The 21,010-nt window shown below is 44.7% G+C and overlaps 1 protein-coding gene across 3 annotated transcripts; it reads left to right on the top strand.

The window, feature by feature from the left end:
• The first annotated feature begins 1,157 nt into the window (after positions 1-1,157).
• On the top strand, positions 1,158-14,522 carry MTRES1 (mitochondrial transcription rescue factor 1). 3 transcript variants are annotated; one of them, XM_028494606.2, is made up of 5 exons: positions 1,158-1,473; positions 3,795-4,276; positions 5,893-5,965; positions 9,972-10,137; positions 11,650-14,522. In XM_028494606.2, the coding sequence occupies exons 2-5, from the start codon at positions 3,807-3,809 to the stop codon at positions 11,679-11,681; spliced, it is 741 nt and encodes a 246-aa protein (XP_028350407.1). In that variant the 5' UTR covers positions 1,158-1,473; positions 3,795-3,806; the 3' UTR covers positions 11,682-14,522. The 3 variants fall into 3 exon arrangements, with proteins under 3 accessions (XP_028350407.1, XP_028350408.1, XP_023971294.1); XM_028494607.2 differs by having other exon boundaries at positions 1,159-1,473; positions 11,656-14,522; XM_024115526.3 differs by lacking the exon at positions 11,650-14,522 and having other exon boundaries at positions 1,162-1,473; positions 9,972-10,245.
• The last annotated feature ends 6,488 nt before the right edge of the window (positions 14,523-21,010 follow it).

Here is a 21,010-nt window from a genome sequence, read left to right as displayed (position 1 = left end):
CTAAAAATAGAACTACCATATGACCCTGCAATTTTACTCCTGGGCATATTTCCGAAAAAATGCAAAAACACTAATTTGAAAAGATAGCATGTACCCCAATGTTCAACAGTATTCACAGTTGTCAAGATAGGGAAGCAACCTAAGTGTCCAACTTGGAGAATGGACTTGGAGGGCATTATTCTAAGTGAAATAAGTCAGACAGAGAAAGACAAATATTGTATGATATCATTTACACGTGGAATGTAAAAAACACACCAGCTAGTGAATATAACGAAAAAGAAGCTGACTCACAGATGTAGAGAACAAACTAGCTGCTACCAGTGGGGAGAGGAAAGAAGAAGGGTCAATATAGAGATAGGGGATTAAGAGGCACAAACTATTAGGTATAAAATAAGCTACAAGGATATATTATACAATATGGGAAATATAGCAAATATGGAGTATAACCTTTAAAAATTGTGACTCGCTATATTGTACACCTGTAATTTATATATTATACATCAACTATACTTCAATGAAAAATAAATTACTTAATTATTTATTTATTTTATTTTTGGTTGTATTGGGTCTTCTGTTGCTGCCTGCAGGCTTTCTCTAGCTGTGGCGAGCAGGGGCTACTCAGTTGCAGTGCGTGGGCCTCTCATTGTGGTGGCTTCTCTTGTGGAGCACAGGCTCTAGGCGCGCGGGCTCAAGTAGTTGTGGCTCACGGGCTCTAGAGCGCAGGCTCAGTAGTTGTGGCACACAGGCTTAGTTGTTCTGCGGCTTGTGGGATCTTCCCCAAGCAGGGATCAACACTGGCAGACAGATTCTTAACCACTGTGCCACTAGGGAAGTCCTATTTAATTAATTAAAAAGAAAAGCTTTCTTCAGCAGTGTGGAATCAATCACTCAGCGTGGGCTTCCCGCTCAACTCAGAGATGGCCCTGTCCTCTCAGCAGCCCTCCCGGCGCAGTCCTCCGAAGCGCGGCTTCCAGCAGGGGTCGCTGTGCCGCTGCCATCGCCGCCGTGCCAGTGCGTACCGCCCAGCCTGCTCTCAGCGCGCCGGCGCCGGCGGAAGGGGAGGGGCAAGGGCAAGGCGGGGTGTGGAGTCTGGCGCTCCGCGAAGCCATGGGGTGGGGGGGCGGGGAGGGGTGACCGGCGGTGACTTACAGGTAACTGCGCCCCTACCCGGCGTGCGGTGCCCCCTGTCCGCTCCCGCTTCTGTTGCTTTACAGCAGGCACATGGGAAATACGGGTAGGGCGAGCTCCAGTCCCCCGCCCGCGCTCCAGGTCTCCGCGTGGGTCTCTGGCGTCCTGCCCCAGCCGGGCCAGCTCGGGACGCCCCGTGGATCTGGAGGCTCTTAGGGGCCTTGCGAACCCGGCGGGCCGAGGCCGTCTTCCCCTGGGCCCGGCCGTTCCTGTTGGCTGCAGACGCAGACCGCGAGCTCGAGGACGCTGGTGTCCAGTTTCCCTTGACCTTGAGGACCCGGGAAGGTGCGCGGCCCGACGGGGGTAGGGAGGGAGCGAGGGGAACATGACCTTGTGTCAGCACTTGGTCAGCCTCTGAGGTCTCCAAGAGAAGGGAAGATTTTTGCTTGCAGTTGAACTAAAAGCAGTTAAATCAGGTTTTCCATACGGAGTAGTTAACAGGCCTAGGAACATGGAGGGATTCCAAATGTCCCGCAGGTCAAGGACAGCGTTGCCTCCACATTCCAGTCGTTGCTTTACTTACAGCCTTCGGTTAGTTCACCGATTTTATCTCTCTCCTGAATATTTCACTCAAAACCTCCTTCAGGCTTCCTTTCGTGATGCTCCCCTTACGTCCACGCTGTCGCCAAAGAAATCTTTTAAAAAGCACTTCTATCAGATCAGTTCCCTACTTAAGGTCTTGCTATAGCTCTCATGCGTTCTGGGTAAGTCCAAGCTTTGATAGGGAATGCCCTTGGAGATCTAGCCTCTTACCCATCAACCCAGCCCCATCATTGTTCTTCATTCTAATGCACCGGTTCTTTTGACCTACTTTCACAGCATTTAACTAAGCACTTACCATGTGTCAGGCACTATTCTGGGCACTTGGGATTGAGCAGTAAATTACATAACATAGCAGATAAGTGCTATTGCGAAAGAAAGTAGAACGGGGCAAGGGGAGATTTGGAGGACAAGACACCTGTTAAATGCAGTTGGAATGAGTAGACCTCATTGAGGTGAAGATGATTTGTCCATGCAGATATCTGGGCTGAGAGTGTTCTGGGCAGCTGGTACAAAGGAGTCTACCCAGAAGTGTGCCTGTTGTGTATGAGGCTCTTCAGGAAGGAGCTGAGTGAACATGGGTGAGAGAGGCAGGAGACGAGGTCAGAGTGGAAATGGAGGGGCCAGATCACACAGGGACTATAGGCCAAGGGAGGGATTTTGCTTTTCTCTGTGCTTTTGTAGGGTTGTGAAGGAAGGAGTGACATGATATAAATTACTTTTTAAAAGGCTCACTCTGCTCTATGGAGAACTGTAATGGAGCCTTTGTAGTAATCCTGGTGATAGATGGTGGCCTGAATCTGTGGTAACAGTGGGAATGGTGAGAAGTCATGGGATACTGGACATGTTTTGGAGATAAGCCACATGATTTCCTGACATTATGGATCTGAGTATGGTGGAAAGAGAAGAGTCGAGAGTGACTGGAAGCTTTTGTTCTTAGGAACTAGAAGGGTGGAGTTACCATTAACTGAGATGGGGAAGGCCACAAGTAGAGCAGATTTGGGGTTAGAGATATATCAGGAGTTTGTTTCCGGGCCAATTAAGTTTGAGGTGCCTGTTATGCACCCAAATGGAGATGGCGAATAGGCAGTTGGATATTTTGTCAGGGTTCCCAAGACCACCCCTAGGTTCATTGATTTCACTAGGAAGACTCAACAGGACTCAGCTGTGGGTCATGGGTCTGATTTACTACAGCAAAAGGATACAACATGCAAGGTAAAAGATGCATGGGGCAAAGTCTGGAGGGAACCAGGTGCAGTCTTCCAAGAGTCCTCCCAGTGGAGCACACAGGACATGTGGCATGTCAGCACCCCTGCCTCAGGAAACAATTACCTAGTTTGTGGGTCTCCAGGCCCCTTCTTTCTCTGCTAGCTACTGCCTCTGTTAAACAGTGGGAAGAAGATGTGAAAGGAGGTGAAATGCAGATCTGTACAGTTTGCTCATTCCTAGCTCTGATTTGCTGGAGTTGGAGATTGAAATAAAGTTTAGAGACTCACTGGCTTTCATGAAGTCATGATCTGGTATCTTTTGCCAAATCAATATTATAAGAGGATGTAATGTATGTCAGTAAATAGTCTTTCTCGTCCTGAGATTTTCCTTTTTAAAAAAATCATTGAGGGAGTTCCCTGGTGGCCTAGTGGTTAGGATTTCTGCCGTGGCCCGGGTTTAATCCCTGGTGGGGGAACTGAGATCCCCGCAAGCTGCATGGCACGGCCAAAAAAAAAAGAAAAATAATCATTGAGAACTACTGTTAATATTTTTCAGTAGCAGTCAGTACCCAAGCTAATTTGGGGGAGTGAGAAGAGTAGAACCAGTGTTCTCACACGTATTAGTATGTAATTCAACCTTCATGACCACCCTGTGAGGTCAGCACGTTAATTACAGCCGGAAGACTCACCTAGTACAGTGTGCATGGCCCTTGGTACATGTGGACCAACATGGCCTTTTGTAGGAGGAAGCATAAGTACAGTACTAGATGTAAAGTGTTCATGGTGTGTATGGTTTATGTTGTAAGAATGCCAGGATACCACACTTGGGAAGTAGAACTGAATTATTGTCTGTTTCAGGTCGTATGAGCCATGGCTATGACTAGTGTCAGATTGCCCAGCAGCGTTTTAAGAAAGCCAGATGCCTGGATTGGGCTCTGCGGAGCGCTACGAGGGACACCTTCACATAAACACTGTGCTTCCTGGAATCGATACTTATATTTGTCTAGTACCAAGTTAAATGCTTCAAATTGTAAAACATTTTTCCATAACATTTTCTCACTGAGACTCTCAGGGCTTTTAATATCTCAAGAATATATTTTCCCATTTTCCATAAGACTCAAAAGTAATGTAAGCTCTAAAAAATCCACTAAAAAGACTCTGCAAAAAGTGGAAGATGAAGGGGACTCTGATGAAGAGAGTGAGCATAATGAGATGACTGAGCAGGAAGTGGAGCCAGAGGATGACCCCAGTGTGGTCAAAGACTATAAAGACCTGGACAAAGTAGTGCAGTCTCTCCGATATGATGTTATCCTGAAGACGGGCCTAGATATCGGAAGAAAGTAAGTATGTGCGTTTTAATACAAAATCGCTTGTCGTCTTGTTGGTTATTTTAAAGCAGCATTACCAGTTACATGGCTCATATTATGGTGAAGAGTAACCATAGATGTGAAAGGATCTTATAGGTAACCTGTTCCAATTATTTCATTCTATAGATGAGAAAACTAATTCCCAAAGAAGTCAAGTGACTGCAAGTCCCACATGGCATATTTCCTTGATTCTAAGACACAATCAACTGTAAGATGAACCATTGATGTAAAAACAGCTTTTTGAGGAAAAAAGGAATCACCATGTTAGATGTATATAGCAAGCATAGCATGCACCTGGGTTTCACAAATGCTACAGTGAGAAGGTACCTCTTAGAATCAACATAAGCAGTATAACATGGTGGTTAAGACGGCAGGCTTTGTAGCCAGACTACTGGGGTTTCAATCCCGGGTTGTGTGTGACCTTGGACACGTTACTTAAAATCTCTGTGCAGTTTCCTCATCTGTAAATGGGGGTAATAGAACCAGCTTTAGAAGGTGGTGGCTAGGATTAAATGAGTCTGTCTACCTAAAGCATTTATAACAGTGTGTGGCACATAGTGGGTACTCGGTATGTTAGCTATGATGATGAAAATACTATGTGTGTTCATATATAGTGCATAGAGATACTAAGTGTAACTTTCAAGATTTCTTTAATATTCTCATTCCTTCTCTACTAGACTAATTATATAAGAATAGTGATCCTCATTGTTCATTCATTCCTTTAGCAATCATTGTGTGCATACTGCATGCAAGATAAGAATTGTGGTATGAATAATAAATTAAGAAAGATTCCCTTGCGTAATTTGTATCTTTATGTCCTGATTTAAAGGCATAGTTCAGTTGTTAACTCTGAACCCACAGGCATCCTGGTCGGGACTTGAATGTTCTCTAAAATCTGGCAGGCTCATGAGGGGCCTCTCCCTCTCTCACAGTAGTAACGGCCGCTGTTCTTACTAGGAGAAGCCCAGATGTCAGTCGCTTGGAGTCAGAGCAGTAAAACGAAAGGGCACTCGTTTTCGTCTGTATCCTGCCCTGGTCTGGTTGCCCCAGTGATCAAATTCAGAGAGATCAGCAGCTGCTGGATTGGAATTTCCCCATCCTCAGTGCAGATTAGCAGAGGGTTTCTCAATAGCCTCACCATACATGTGGTGCCTGGTTTTTCTCACAGCACGTGAAGGGAAGGGAGTGCCCACTCATTTTGGCTGTCGTGAATCACAGGCGCTACCACCTCTAAGGTGACTGCTGTAGGGGGAGTCACGTGGAGAGCACCGGGCCCATCCTGAATGCGCTAGATGCAGGTTCCAGCCCACTTGGAAGGCCCAGCAGGGCGCTGGTTACCTGCCTGCTAGCGCTAGCAGGTCTTTGCAGCAGCCGGCATCTACTCGGCAGTGGCCTTTGGTCTCCCTATTGAGATATATATGGAAGCAGTTGACTTTCACTTTCCCAGCACCCAGAATGCAGATTTTGTGGGGAGGCCAGTCACTGTCAGGATAAGCATTACAAACAGCTGGTACTTTTCTCAAAATTATGTAATTGTTTTGAATATATTTCTACTTTCAAGCACTTTGATTTTTTTTTTCTTTTTTTAGCAAAGTGGAAGATGCATTCTACAAAGGTGAACTCAGGCTGAACGGGGAAAAATTATGGAAGAAAAGCAGAACGGTGAGGTTTTTTTTGTTGTTTTTTTTTTGGGCTGTGTTGGGTCTTCGTTGCTGCGCGCAGGCTTTCTCTAGTTGTGGTGAACGGGGGCTGCTCTTCGTTGCGGTGCGCGGGCTTCTCATTGTGTGGGCTTCTCTTGTTGCGGAGCACGGGCTTTAGGTGCGCAGGCGTCAGTAGCTGTAGCACGTGGGCTCAGTAGTTGTGGTGCACGGGCTTAGTTGCTCTGCGGCATGTGGGATCTTCCCGGACCAGGGCTCGAACCCGTGTCCCCTGCATTGGCAGGCGGACTCTCAACCACTGCGCCACCAGGGACGTCCACGGTGAGATATTATGACAGCCAGATAATTTTGTCTGTTCTTCCAGTACTCAGTTAATGGCTCCCCCAGTTTCCCCCGGGGTTCCTTCTTTGGGGCATCAGTGGCTCCTCGTGTATGTCTGTCTTGCCCCCTCTAAGGTCTCCCTCAGGCCTGGTCACATAGCTTCAGTTACACAAACCACTTGCTCTTTGCAGCCATAATGACTTTGAGATGAAGCTTCCCCTTTTTTAAAAAAATTTTAAGACAAGTCACTATCAGAACTGGCAAAAATCTATTAAACTTCTAAGTCATTAATGTTAGCCCCCGTGAAATCATAATAATCAGGCTAAATCCATGTAGAGGTTTCTTTGGCCTGCTGTTACCTGAGCAGATGTGCAATTCTGTTCCGCTCAGCAGTAGCCCCCAACCCCCAGTACCTGCTGGATACACTGCTCTGTGTGCAGGGCAGCCATCAAAAAGAAGGTTTCATATTTCCTGACAGCTCCATATCAATACTACTGTTAAGTGAAAGACTCACTCACAAGTGTTATAAGAAATTGTATTTCTAGTATCCAGTGTTATAATAAATGATATATACTTTTAAAAATGTATTTTTGTAAAAAGTCATATATACATACATAGAATTAAAATATTAATACTACTAGTATTTATCTTTGAGTGGGGCACTGTGGGTTATATGTTCTTCATGCATTTTATTTTCTGAATTTTTTACGAATATGTTTCACTTTTGTAATTGGAAAATATAATAATGATAGTAAAAGTTAACAAAACAGTTTTGAAAAGTATATGACAGAGACCCTTAAAAAGTTTAGAAGACACAGACCTGTGAGGCACTGGCAGATATAATCTAACTCTTAGTCAGTGTCCAGGGAATAAATGTTTCAGGGAAGTTAGACACACTTTTGAAGGTTGTTTTTATTTTAGCTTCTTTCATATTTCAAAACACTCCTGGGATTGGAGGACCTGAGCTGCATCCTGTACCCCTGGGACATGGGAGGGTGTGAGCCATTGGCCATGGACCTGGGTGAGCACTGAGGCTGTCTTCAGTCCCTGCTCCCCAGACTCAGAGTGATTCTTGCTGCTGAGTGGACAGGAGGGGGGATCCCCAGTGCTTGTCTTGGCCACCAAGTCACAAGGCCCAGATCCCTCTGATGGCACCTGACCTGACAGGTTCAGACTGCAGGTGTCAGTCCTTGCTCAGTGAGCTGTAGGAAATCAAGCACTCCAGATATGCACCTGGAGATCAGGTCCTTCTTGTCCCTTAATTGCTTTTTCCTGCTTGTAGCCCAGCCCCCTTCTCACCAGCCGCAGTGTTCCAAAGACAAGATCTGTTTTTGGTGCACAGTGTCTCTGCCAGGGCCTCATTTACAGACGCCATAAATCTGTTTTTCTCCCTCTGCTTTGAGATATTGTTAACTACAGTCTAATTGCTGCTTCTTCACTCTGCCTTGGGTGTTCTGTTGTCTTGGCTGCCTTCCAGATTTCTCCTGAGGGTCAGCAAAGGAAGGGGCCAGCATTAACACTCGGCTGCCTTGTTACTAGGAGGCCTGGTAGCCATAGTAACTGCAGCTAAGGGGAGATTGGAAATGTAGATGCTTGGAACAGCCCCTAATCCCAGCCAGTTTTGCTTTGTGTCTACTGTGCCATCTCCCACGGTAGAAGGGACAGGGCTTTGCAGGGAATGAGGAACACCTCCCCTTCCGTGGCCTGCTCCGTGGGGCCTGTGCCTGGCTGCTGGCTGAAGGGTCAGGCGCCTGTCTGATGCTGCAGCTCTAACCCTGGCTGCCTGCAGCTGAGCAGAGCTTTTCTGTGAGTTGCACACCAGATGGGGCCCAGAGTGCTGTGGGTGCTGGGTAACTGTCGACCTAAATAGAGGGTGTATGGAGCCCAAATATGGGGACTGAAGCCTTCCTAACCTCACCTCTCCCTGGGATTGACCGGGTAAAGGAGAAACATTCCTTCCCTATTCTCTGCCCTAGAAGAAAGCCACCAGAACGATCCACTGTCCTCTTAAGGGGCAGACATCACACATAGTATATCCATGAAAGGATACATAAGAAGGGTTGCCTTTTTCTCTGTGTATCCTTTTATACCTTTTACGTATTGTATCATGTGCATATATTACTTACTAAAAAATGAATTTTAATGACACAAAGTTATGCCGAAAAAGGTAAAGCAGAGTTCCCAAACCTTGTATTTCTGAACATTGATTTTAAATGTCTACACAGTTTGGGCAAATGGTCATTTTTTTAAAAAAATTGAATCCAGCAGAACTTCAGGAGGACTGACCGCCCCTCCCCGCAACTCCCCACTCCCCCCCTGCCCAGCTCAGATGATGCCTTCAAACCCACAAGGAGAAGCAGTCTTCCTGCCTCGCTGTGGTTTGAGTCTCTCTGCTTCTCAGCCCAGAGGGGAGAGTTAATGGTTTAAAATCAGCCCCTGTGAGTTTTACATCCAGCTGCCTGGATCGACCAGTGTGGCATTGTGGTGAGCAGGCAAGCATTCCCAGGTTGTAGACTTAGTATTGGGCCTGCGGAAGCCTTGAGTGGGTGGCTTGCCCTAGTGAGGTACAGATATCCCAACAGCGTGAAGTTATGACTGCCTCAGGGCATTCGTTGAAAAATGAGGCAAACATAAGCATTTGGCACCATGCTCCTTAAACAGAAGCCCCCAAGTAGGCTTTTAAATGGGTACCTGTGCCCACTTAGAGTCCATGGCCCACACATGGGGGTCTGTCCCTGTCTTCCTGTCCATCTCTTCACCACTGCCCCCATCCTTGGCTCGGAAGCAGTGGTGAATGGTCTGAGACGGCCTCTGGTCATCCTGGCTTGTGTTCTAGTAGAAGCATATGGCATCTGGGTCAGTTTAGCCCCTTCCTGAGTTGCTGGGCAGATTCCCTGGGATCCTGAGCTGCCAGGACCAGGTGTCTCATGGGCTGTTTGCACCGTGGCAGCACTGATGTGACTGCCCCCAGGGCATGTCCTGCACTCGCTCAACCCAAAGCTCCCATCTGGACAAAAACGGGTTTGACCTCAGCCCTTTTAACCCAAGTCAGCATCCAACTCGACCCTCTTTTCTGTGGCATTCCATCCTTGTGCGTTGAGTCCTGTCTCCTTGATGATGTGGTATCACTGGCGCTAGCCAATGCTGGAAAGCAGTTTATTTACTTCAGTTTCTTTAGGAGGTGCAGCTGACCGTTGTTCCACTGTGACAGATTTCCAACAAACTGTGCCCTGTCCCCAATGATGTAGCTTAACTGTGTTGAAATCAGTGAAAGTGTTACACTGAAAATTGTCTTCTCAGTGCATGTAGTAATTACTGTGCTCATAATCTCTAAGGTTGTGCCCCACTTCATCTTTTGCCACTGTTACAAAATAAATGCTTCCATTCAAGTGTTCCCTTAAGTCATGCAATAGACATGAAAACTGAAGCCACACAGGCCCTGTCCACAAGCAGCCAGTTGTCTCAGGCTGAAGGAGGGACACTGGCCCCTATTGAGCCACATGGGTCTGAGGCATCTGCCCGGAGACGGGGGCCCTTTCACCTGGAAGCACTAGGGAGAAGTGACCATTACAGAGGAGTCACCTGTGCCCCGGGTGGTGGTTGCCCAGTGAAAACTCAAAGGAGAGATGTTTGCATTGGCCGAGTTTCCCAAAATGTAATGAAGGTTCTGTTTTCTTTTTAATTTTCAGGTGAAAGTGGGAGATACATTGGATCTTCTAATTGGAGAGGATAGAGAAGCAGAAGCAGAGACAGTGATGAGGATTCTCCTGAAAAAAGTGTTTGAAGAGAAGACCAGCAGTGAGAAATACAGAGTGGTGTTACGGCGGTGGAAAAAGTTAAAATTGCCTAAAAAAAGTACGCTCAAGTAAATGGATTGCTTTTTAGCGATAAAGCTGCTTTCTAGTGGTGGGGGAAGGGGCCAGGTTAAAAAGAGGACGTTTTTATTAAAATAAGGTTCTCCTACCATTTGTGGAATCTCCTGAGCCGATTCTGTGGAAGTCAGCATTCGTATCGTGGCTCCTATAGACGCTTCCCTTGGCCTGGATTTCCCTCCCAGGCTTGATTTGTTCACATTTTGACCTCGTGAGCATGAGTGAGACATGTGCTGAATGAACTAAGCCCAGAGAGGGTTTTCATGACCAGCCTGCTGTTTCCCACGTTAACTACCTCAGGAGGCGGTGTAAAATAAATTGGCTTGTTCTTAGTGTCATTTCAGTTTTATCCCCGTCAGCCAGCTTCCCTGGGTTCAGGCTTCTTAAGGCAAAACCAAGCTAAGTCAGGGCCCCTTTATCTCCTTAGGGGAGCAGCACTGGGAGACCCCTTTCCCCACTGGCCTTCGGAATTACTAACATGTTGGCCTTAGTTCCCTTCAGTTTGTCTCCAGAAGTCTGGATAGTAAAGTTGTTCCAGCTAATTCCAAATGGGCTAGTTAGGGCCCATTTAAAATTAATTGTTTAGGGCATGGGGTTGATAGACTAAGGCAGCTGGAGGCCTTTTGTATGGCATGCAAGTTAGGAATGGCTTTTACATTTTTAAAGAGTTGTTTTAAAAAAAGAGAAAGGAACATATGACAGAGACCTTATGTAGCCCACAAAGCATAAAATATTTACATTGACCTACAGAAACAATGTGATGACCCTCCCTGGTTTAAGCGATGGTTTACTTTTCAGGTGAAAGTAGAAAATACACAGATTTTATCAGTAAAGAGAATAAAGAATCAGAGACTAATTATTCTAATTCTCAAGAAAGTGTTTTATAAAAGGGACTAAAAAAACAGAGTAGTAATAGAAAGGACACACACATAATACACATCATCTAAGGAAAGGGCATCTGCATAAATAAATTGGTTTGTAGATTCCCAGGAGCAGTGTGCTAGCACTGGAAGGGTTGGCTCAAATAGACTTATTAGACTGTGTTGTGTCATAAAGACCAACTATGTCTGGGTCCTTTTATTTGCCCTCCAGGAATTCTTGAGAATTCAGGTTAACTGAAAGAGAACGGAAACTTCTGTAACCCAAAGCAGTGAGATGTTTGGTCACATGAGTCTGGAAGTCTTACCGGCTCAGATTTCAGAAGACTCGGGAAAATTGATTTTTATTTGAAAGCTTAAATACGCTCTCAGGAAGCAATAATATACACTGTGCAGTGTAACAGAAGGAATTTTTCTATTTTACCACTTGTTAATTAGGCTTTTACATCAGTGAAAATAGTATAATTAATTTCAACATGAGTTAATTATGAGTTTTAATTTAGGAGATTATAGTAATGATGATGCTTTTTCTCATTTTCTTCACCTCTCTGTGCCTTTCTGTCTCTCCTTCCCTCCCACCCTCTCTCCCTTCCTTCTCTTGATTGCTCTTTGGAAAGTAATAGAAAGCCAAATAAGTCTTGCATGGTGAGGGGCAGCATGACCTAGTGATATGTCAGGGGTCCTAGTTTTTAGGCTTTGTCTTGCCCTTAGCAAGTTCGGTTACCTTGGTTATATTCTGGCCTTAACCTCTGAGCTTCAGCTTCTTCACTGGTCAGAAGGGGATCAGGATCCTAATTTCCTTACCTTGTTGAGTTGAGTCTTCAAAAGAGTTAATTAAAATGTGTTGTGTGAGGCAAGATGAGTTGATAGTAGCTAGAAAGCAGGAAGGCCCATTTGAAAGGCTGTTGGAAGCTCTATTGGTAATTAAGTACCTCAACTTAGCTGGTGGGATTTGACGCATTACAGGCTTCTCTGTTTTTAAAAATCAAAATAAGCAAAAAGACGTCTGATGGTGGAGAATGTTGGTTTGGTCATACCACATGGCAAAAACTGATCTCTAATAGTTGTCTACAGCACAAGGGATTTGGAACATATTTATGAAACAGCAGAAACAAAAGCAATTCATAAAGATTTATGGAACTCTTGCAGCTTACTCTATGATAGCTGCTTTATAATGCCGTCCTGGCAAGGCCTCCTCAGTGAACATGTGACCAACATGATGAAAAAATTAAAAGATTTGGATGTTTCTAATTCAGTGCTTCTCAACCTGGCACGATTTTACCACCTTGGGGACATTTGGCAGTGTCTGGAGATATTTTTGTCTGTCACAACTGAGGGGGTGGGATGGGCATCAAATGGGTAGAGACAGGTGATGCTGCTAAACATCCTACAGTGTACAGATAGTCCCCACAACAAAGAATGATCAGACCTTAAATGTCAGTGGTACTGAGGCTGAGATGCCCTACTCTAATGGGGTGACAAGAATTTTTTTTTCAATAGGTCTGGCTTTCACAGCAATCAGACAAAAAAGAAATAAAAGATATCCAAATTGGAAGGGAAGAGGTAACACTGTTATTATATGCAGATGACATGATACTCTATATAGAATACCCTGAGACTTCACACAAAAACTATTAGAACTGATAAATGAATTCAACAAGATAGCAGGATACAAGACTAATATACAGAAACCTGTTGCATTTCTTTACACTAAAAATGAAATATCAGAAAGTAAAAAAAAAAAAAAATCTTGTTTAAAATCACTTCAAAAGTAAAACAAAAACAAAAAACAAATACATAGGGGCTTCCCTGGTGACACAGTGGTTAAGAATCCGCCTGCCATTGCAGGGGACACGGGTTCAAGCCCGGGTCCGGGAAGATCCCACATGCTGCAGAGCAGCTAAGCCTGTGAGCCATAACTCCTGAGCCTGCGCTCTAGAGCCCGCGAGCCACAGCTACTGAAGCCTGTGTGCCTAGAGCCCATGCTCTGCAGCAAGAGAGGCCACCGCAGTGAGAAGCCCGTGCACCACAACAAAGAGTAGCCCCCGTTTGCCGCAGCTAGAGAAAGCCTGTGCACAGCAATGAAGACCCAATGCAGCCAAAAATAAATAAAATTTAAAAAAAAAAAAACCCACAAATACCTAGGAATAAACATAACCAAAGAGATTAAAGACTTATATGCTGAGAACTATAAAACATTGGTAAAGGAAATTGAAGATGATTCAAGGAAATGAAAAGATATCCCATGTTCTTGGATTGGAAGGATTAATATTGTTAAATTAATATTGTTAAAATGGCCATACTACCCAAAGCAATCTACAGATTTAATGTGATCCATATCAAATTACCCATGACATTTTTCACAGAACTAGGACAAATAATCCTAAAATTTATGTAGAACTGCAAAAGCAATCCTGAGGAAGAAGAATGAAGCTGAAGGCATAATCCTTACTTCAGACAGTACTACAAACTTAAAGTAATCAAAACAGTGTGGTATTGGCACAAAAACACATATAGATCGGTGTACAGAATAGAGAGCCTAGAAATAAACACATACTTATGGTCAGTCGTCAACAAAAGAGGTAAGAATATACCATGGAGAAAAGACAGTGTCTTCGGCAAGTGGTGCTGGGAAAGTTGGATAGCTGCATGTAAATCAATGAAGTTAGGACACACCCTCACACCATACACAAAAGTAAACTCGGAATGGCTTAAAGACTTAAATATAAGACACGACACCATAAAACTCCTAGAAGGGAACATAGGCAAAACATTCTCTGACATAAGTCATACCAACGTTTTCTTTCGTCAGTTTACCAAGGCTATAGAAATAAAAGCAGGGGCTTCCCTAGTGGCGCAGTGGTTAAGAATCCACCTGCCAAGGCAGGGGACATAGGTTCGAGCCCTGGTCCAGGAAGATCCCACATGCCGCGAAGCAACTAAGCCCGTGTGCCACAACTACTGAAGCCTGTGCGCCCGGAGCCTGTGCTCCGCAACAAGAGAAGCCACTGCAATGAGAAGCCCTTGGCAACTAGAGAAAGCCCGTGCACAGCCACGGAGGAACCAGCGCAGCCAATAAATAAATAAATAAATAAATAAAATCTATTAAAAAAAAAAAGAAATAAAAGCAAAAATAAACAAATGGGGCCTAATCAAACTTATAAGGGTTTTTTTAAAAAAAATATTTATTTATTTGGCTGCGCTGGCTCTTTGCTGCTGCGTGCGGGATCTTTGTTGAGGCGTGCAGGATCTTTAGTTGCAGCATGTGGGATCTATTTCCCTGACCAGGGATGGAACCCGGGCCCCCTGCATTGGGAGCGTGGAGTCTTAGCCACTGGACCACCAGGGAAGCCCCCAAACTTTTTTTTTCAATTAATTAATTTATTTTTGGCTGCATTGGGTCTTTGTTGCTGCATGCAGGCTTTCTCTAGTTGCAGCGAGTAGGGGCCACTCTTTGATGTGGTGCATGGGCTTCTTATTGCGGTGGCTTCTCTTGCTGCAGAGCATGGGCTCTAGGCACGCGGGCTTCAGTAGTTGTGGCATGCGGGCTCTAGAGCGCAGGCTCAGTAGTTGTGGCGCATGGGCTCAGTTGCTCTGCGGCATGTGGAATCTTCCCGGACCAGGGTTCGAACCCGTGTCCCCTGCATTGGCAGGCAGATTCTTAACCACTGTGCCACCAGGGAAGTCCGGAAAGTCCCCAAACTTATAAGCTTATGCACAACAAAGGAAACCATAAACAAAAAAGGAAAAGACAGCCTACAGACTGGGAGAAAATATTTGTAAATGATGTGACCAACAAGGGCTTAATTTCCAAAATATACAAACAGCTCATACAACTCAGTAACAAAAACCAAACAATGCAATCAAAAATTAGCAAACCTAAATATACATTTCTCCAAAGAAGATGTACAGATGGCCAACAGGCACATGAAAAGATGCTCAACATCACTAATTATTATAGAAATGCGAATCAAAACTACAGTGAGGTACCGCCTCATACAGGTCAGAATGGCCATCATTAAAAAGTCCATAAACAGGGCTTCCCTGGTGGCACAGTGGTTAAGAATCCTCCTGCCAATGCAGAGCACACGGGTTCGAGCCCTGGTCTGGGAAGATCCCACATGCCGCGGAGCAACTAAGCCCGTGCGCCATAACTACTGAGCCTGCGCTCAGAGCCCATGAGCCACAACTACTGAAGCCCACGCGCCTAGAGCCCGTGCTCTGCAACAACAGAAGTCACCACAATGAGAAGCCCGTGCACTGCGATGAAGAGTAGCCCCCACTCGCCGCAACTAGAGGAAGCCTGCACACAGCAACGAAGACCCAATGCAGCCAATAAATGAAGAATAAAATATATTCTTTTAAAAAAAAGTCCATAAACAATAAATTCTGGAGAGGGTGTGGAGAAAGGGGAACCCACCTACACTGTTAGTGTGGGAATGTAAGTTGGTGCAGCCACTATGGAAAACGGTATGGAGCTTCCTCAAAAAACTAAAAATAGAGTTGCCATATGATCCAGCAATCCCACTCCTCGGCATATATCCAGAGAAAACTCTCTTTGAAAAGATGCATGCACCCCAATGTTTATTGCAGCACTATTTACAATAGCCAAGACATGGAAACAACCCAAGTGCCCGTCGACAGATGAATGGATGAAGAAGAAGTGGTATATATATACAATGGAATATGATTCAGCCATAAAAAAAGAATGAAATATTGCCATTTGCACCAACATGGATGGACCTAGAGATTATCATACTAAGTGAAGTAAGTCAGAGAAAGACAAATATCATATGATATCCCTTATATGTGGAATCTAAAAAATAATACAAATGAACTTATTTACAAAACAGAAACAGACTCACAGACATAGAAAACAAATTTATGGTTACCAAAGGAGAGGAGGGGCAAATTCGGAGTATGGGATTAACAGATACAATCTACTATACATAAAATAGATAAACAACAAGGATTTACTGCATAGCACAGGGAAATACATTCAGTATCTTATATAATGGAAAAGTATACGTATATATGTGTGGGTATATATATATATATATATTTGAATCACTTCACTGTATACCTGCAACTAACACAATATTGTACATCAACTATACTTCAATTAAAAAAATAATAAAAATAAAAAATGTCTGGATTTCCCAGGAAAGTCTGAAAATGCTTCTAGTGTATGTTTGCAGTGTTAAAAGGATGAACAATTTAAAGTTATGACTATTTTTGTAGAGCAGGGGTCCCCAACCCCTGGGCCGCGGACTGGTACCAGTCTGCGGCCTGTTAGGAACCGGGCCGCACAGTAGGAGGTGAGTGGCGGGCGAACAAGTGAAACTTCATCTGCTGCTCCCATCGCTCCCCATAGCTCGCATTGCCACATGAACCCATCACCCACCCCCCTGGCCGTGGAAAATTTGTCTTCCATGAAACCGGTCCCCGGTGCCAAAAAGTTGGGGACTGCTGCCGTAGAGGCCTATCCAATCCTTTTACCGGTAATGGTTAATCCCTTCAAAGAAACAGCTCTCCCCTGGGCAATGTGATGCTAATTGCATTTCTCTGCCAAATAGCATTTACCATCTTCCGTGGAAAATTATATAGACGGCTAGGCAATAGTTTCATTATTTTTTTAGCATTTTGGGGAGAAAAGTAGACATTTGGGGGAAAATTCTTAGGCCATGGTTTATTTGGTCAATAATGATGGAGGAATAGAAACTACCATTTTTCAAGAAACTAAAAACAAAACAGATTTCCTTTGGAGAGGTCGTGTATGTTCTATGAACTTTCTTAAAGGGTTTGCAATGTATACGAGGCGAGTAAAGAGACGCTGTACGGAAGTCCTGCCTTATCTTGGTTGTATGTATTTTCACTTTCAAAAAGTTACTGTCAGAATTAGATAGATAACCAAAAAGGACCTACTGTATAGCACAGGGAACTCTACTGAATATTCTGGGATAACTTAGAAAAGAATCTAAAAAAGAGTGAATATATGTATATGTATAACAATCACTCTGTTGTACACCTGAAACTAACACAACATTTTAAATCAACTATACTCCAATAAAATTAAAATTAAAAAAAAAAAGTTACTGCCAGGATTATCAGTCAGCTTACTGACCATCTTGAGAAATTAGAAACTCCATCGAGCAGACTCCATAGAGCAGAATGTGAGCATCTCCCAAAGGGCTTTCGAGTCATATGGGTGGCTTAAGATGAGCCATGGTAGGAGGGTTTTCACCTTGGAAATCAGCAAGCACCGTGAAACAGAATGGATTTTTCTCTTGGAGAGCCGGTTGTCACACATTTACCAGCACACCCCTGGGTGGAATGGGGAGGTGCACCCACAAGAGTTTCCACTGGGAGATGCCGGGGCACCAGTACCCACCCTCCAAGTTCTTTCAAGTTATCTTTTCTCTTTTCTTGTTCTCACATAGTTCCACATGTCCTCCTCCCTTACTTTAGCTAATCATTCTGATGTGTTTAATATGTATCTTTTTGTTGGTATGCATTCTTATAAAATGTTTTGTTCTGTGCACATATTATAAATATATTTATATATTATAATTATTTATTATAAATAAAATAAATTTTAAATTTCATAAATGCCATTACTATATATTTCATTTTGTATCTTACTTTCTTCACTAAGCCCATCCATGGCACTCTAGGCACATCTAATCCATTGCTTCTCGCTGCTGCATAATAAATACTGAAGGACATCCACCACATTTTGCCCACCCACTCTCCCAGTGACATTCTCCCACCCAACTCCCCTCATCACAAAAAACACAGTGCTGCTTACTCTCCAGGATGGCTGCACCAGGCTGCCCTCCTACCAGCAATACCCAAAGTACCTATAGACTCATAGCCTCACCCAGCCCCTGGCATGACCCAGCTTTCTAATTTTTGCCAGTCTAATTATGAGTATAAAGAGATATAGTTAGTTTGACATACACTCTTCATAAGTTCTCTCCACAGCCTGTGCTTCTGCCTTTTGGTAGCTGCTACAACCAGTCTGTGCTTGGCATTTCTCTGAGGGCTCTGAAATTGGACACAGCTTTCTGAGACTGCCACTCTCCTGTTCCTCTCAAAAGACACGCTTGATGGCCCTTTCTTGTTTTAAGATTTTTTTGTTCGTTATTAGTTAACAGACCAGGTATATCAAAAGACGGAGTGAAAGTCAACAATTTTGCAGGATCCTGAGGACATGGATCACTCACAATGCACTTCCTGATTCCCTTGTAGAGACGTCAACTGTATCCAATGGACCTTCGATCCTGGGACTTTATCCTTAAAGTTGGAGGAACCTTCCCCAGGCCAGACAAGTGAAGGCCCAAAGACTGATTGCAGTCAGAGTAGAACAGCAAGTATCTAAAATGGGCAATTTCTGTTTAGAAGTCTGGACTGGTAAAGCCCATTTCTGGAGTCCCACTCAGAGGGGTTACTTATATTAGATACTTCCCCACAGAATGTGTAGGGAATTTTCTTTAGGATTGTACGGGAAATCCCTTAACTCTTGATTCTGAGACAGATAAATCAAAGGTGAGGCTACAATAATAGCAGCCAATTCTCCGGACTCAAGCAATCAGTATTAATTATCTGAAGACAAGGCAGCCATCACCATATGCTGAAGGATATGCCTTGTCATGCCTGGCACTGTGCCTGCACCGAGGTATCAGCTGGTCAGATACAATGGGGAGACTTGGGTTTAATACCTCACGTCGAAATAGCAGGATACTTAACAACTGTGTTTCAGCCTGTGAGAGGAGAGTCAGGAACCCGCACTCTGGCAGGTGTGCCTCAGACCAAAGCCTGGCCCTGTCCTCCTGCCATGGCCTCAGCTGTATGCACCCGGGCAGAGCCGATGTCCTCAGCCAGCTTATACACACATGCATCTTGAAAATCAACCGAAGGCAAGAGGCATCATGTTTTGTACTGTTTACCATCAGAACCTTCTCTCCAAGCTCAAACAGGCTTCGTACCTACCAACTAATGAGGCTTGCTAGAATCATGAAACGGTGCCCAGGAGACAGTAGGGGTTACAAATATTTTTGCTAAATGAATGAACTTCCTTTAGAGGCAGAGATGATTCTTAACTGCATTCCTTGTTCTATTTCCTGTGGCATTGAGAGGTTTCCTGAGTCAGATACTCTGACTGGGGTGGATCCAGAAGCTCAGCGACTGTGGACAGTCAGCAAAACCCCAAGTTAAACAGCCGGGAACCACCAGGCAGACAGACAAACAGATTTAGTCCACACAGCTACATAAGCGGCAGTGTGGAAATCAATAGCACAAACTGGGGAGTCAGCCTGGCCATCATTAGAGGCTCCCAGCTCTGCCAGCATTGTGACCTTGACCAAGTTACTTAACCTCTGAAAGCATCCCCATCTGTAAGATGGGGAATACAAATATCTATCCCACAGGGTTTCCATGAGGAATAAATGAAATAACGTATGTCACATCCCTAGCATATTCCTGACCCACTGCAGGAGCTTAGAGAATGGGAGCTCTTCTGAAAAACACAACTCCCTATAATTTAAGGCCCCGCCGTCACTTCTGAATACACAGCTGCCACACCGCAGAAGCTTCTGGAAGGAAAAGCTGTGGCATTCCATGTTCTCAACCTCTGTCAAGGACACAGTTCACCATCTGGACTACACACTCTAGAAGAACAAACAAATTCCTGCTCCTTAAAATAAAAGCAATGGACAGGCCTCCCCCTGCAGAAATGTTCTGGCAAAAGCTACCACATTTGGCCAGTGACCCTAAGCCCTGATGCTGAAGCATTTGTAAACCTGCCTCTTCCCACTGACCTGAAAGCTAAGATTCAGTTTATCACTAGTTAAGAAGAAGTCAGGATGGCAAGGTGACTAGAACACCAGCAGAGGAAGGCAGCCTTACTGGGCTGAGAAGGCAGAGTTCAACATGATTGTATCAGAACAGAATATTCCCCTCCCTACTTAGAACAGGTGAAGGGTTTCTTCTTTTCGGACGGATCTAAGGACAATTTGGTGAAACCAAAGTCATCCAGCCCTGGACTAATTCTGCAGGTTCACGAAACTCCTCCTCCTCCCCTAGTTCCAGCCCCATTGGCTTCCTTTTAGTGTTTCCTAAGGGGTTCTTCTTGTACCCCAAAGCTTGTTTGCATGCTGAACTTTTCACCTAATTAATTCCTCATTTTCAAATCTAGGCTAGTCATCCATTTCCTTGGGGAAGTTTTCCCTGACAACTCCAACAAGGACCAGTCCACCTGTTTCATAGTATTAAGTACTCCTCATTAATGAACTTATAATTTGTAATTTTAAAAAAGGTCAGTTTTATTTGAACACGACAGGAAACCACTTATTTCAGCTCAGATCTATTTCTAGTATAATCAGGAAAGTGCTAAGCCTTCAGTTTCTGAGATGTACACAGTGTATTTTTCGAAGTCACTGTCATGCAGTGGTTCTGCAGCCCCTGGACATCAGCACCAGTATGACCTGGGAACTCGTTAGAAATGCAAACGCTTAGGCACCACCGCAGTCCGACAGAATCAGAACCTCTGGGGTAACGTGCCCTCCGGTGGTTCTGCCCCTTAGTGGATGCTGATGGAGTCCCACCCAGATTCCCTTTCCAGCGCACCCATGCCCTCGCTGCTGAGAGCCAGCTAACCACTCACAATGGCCCTTCTGGAACACTGCCCTTGGCAAAGGGAGCCACCCTGCCAGGCGAGCTACCCCTTTCCCTGGAGAAGGCATCACCGACCAACTGGCCCCTTTGCTGCACCTGGTACTAACTCTGCCACACAATTCATGTTCTAGGGCCTCCCAGTGGCTGGCAATGAGGCCGGACCGCAGAGGAGACCACACTCTTGCTCACAGCCTTCCCTGCTTCCCATCTCCTGGGAGCAGGTCCTCAATCAATTGCACAAGAATCCTAGTCTCAGGCTCTGCTCCTAAGGAATCTGATCCATGGCAGTTACTTTCACCATCT

The sequence above is a fragment of the Physeter macrocephalus genome, chromosome 10, assembly GCF_002837175.3.
Source record: "Physeter macrocephalus isolate SW-GA chromosome 10, ASM283717v5, whole genome shotgun sequence".
Taxonomy (NCBI): domain Eukaryota; kingdom Metazoa; phylum Chordata; class Mammalia; order Artiodactyla; family Physeteridae; genus Physeter; species Physeter macrocephalus.
This window is presented reverse-complemented; position numbering and strand designations above follow the sequence as displayed.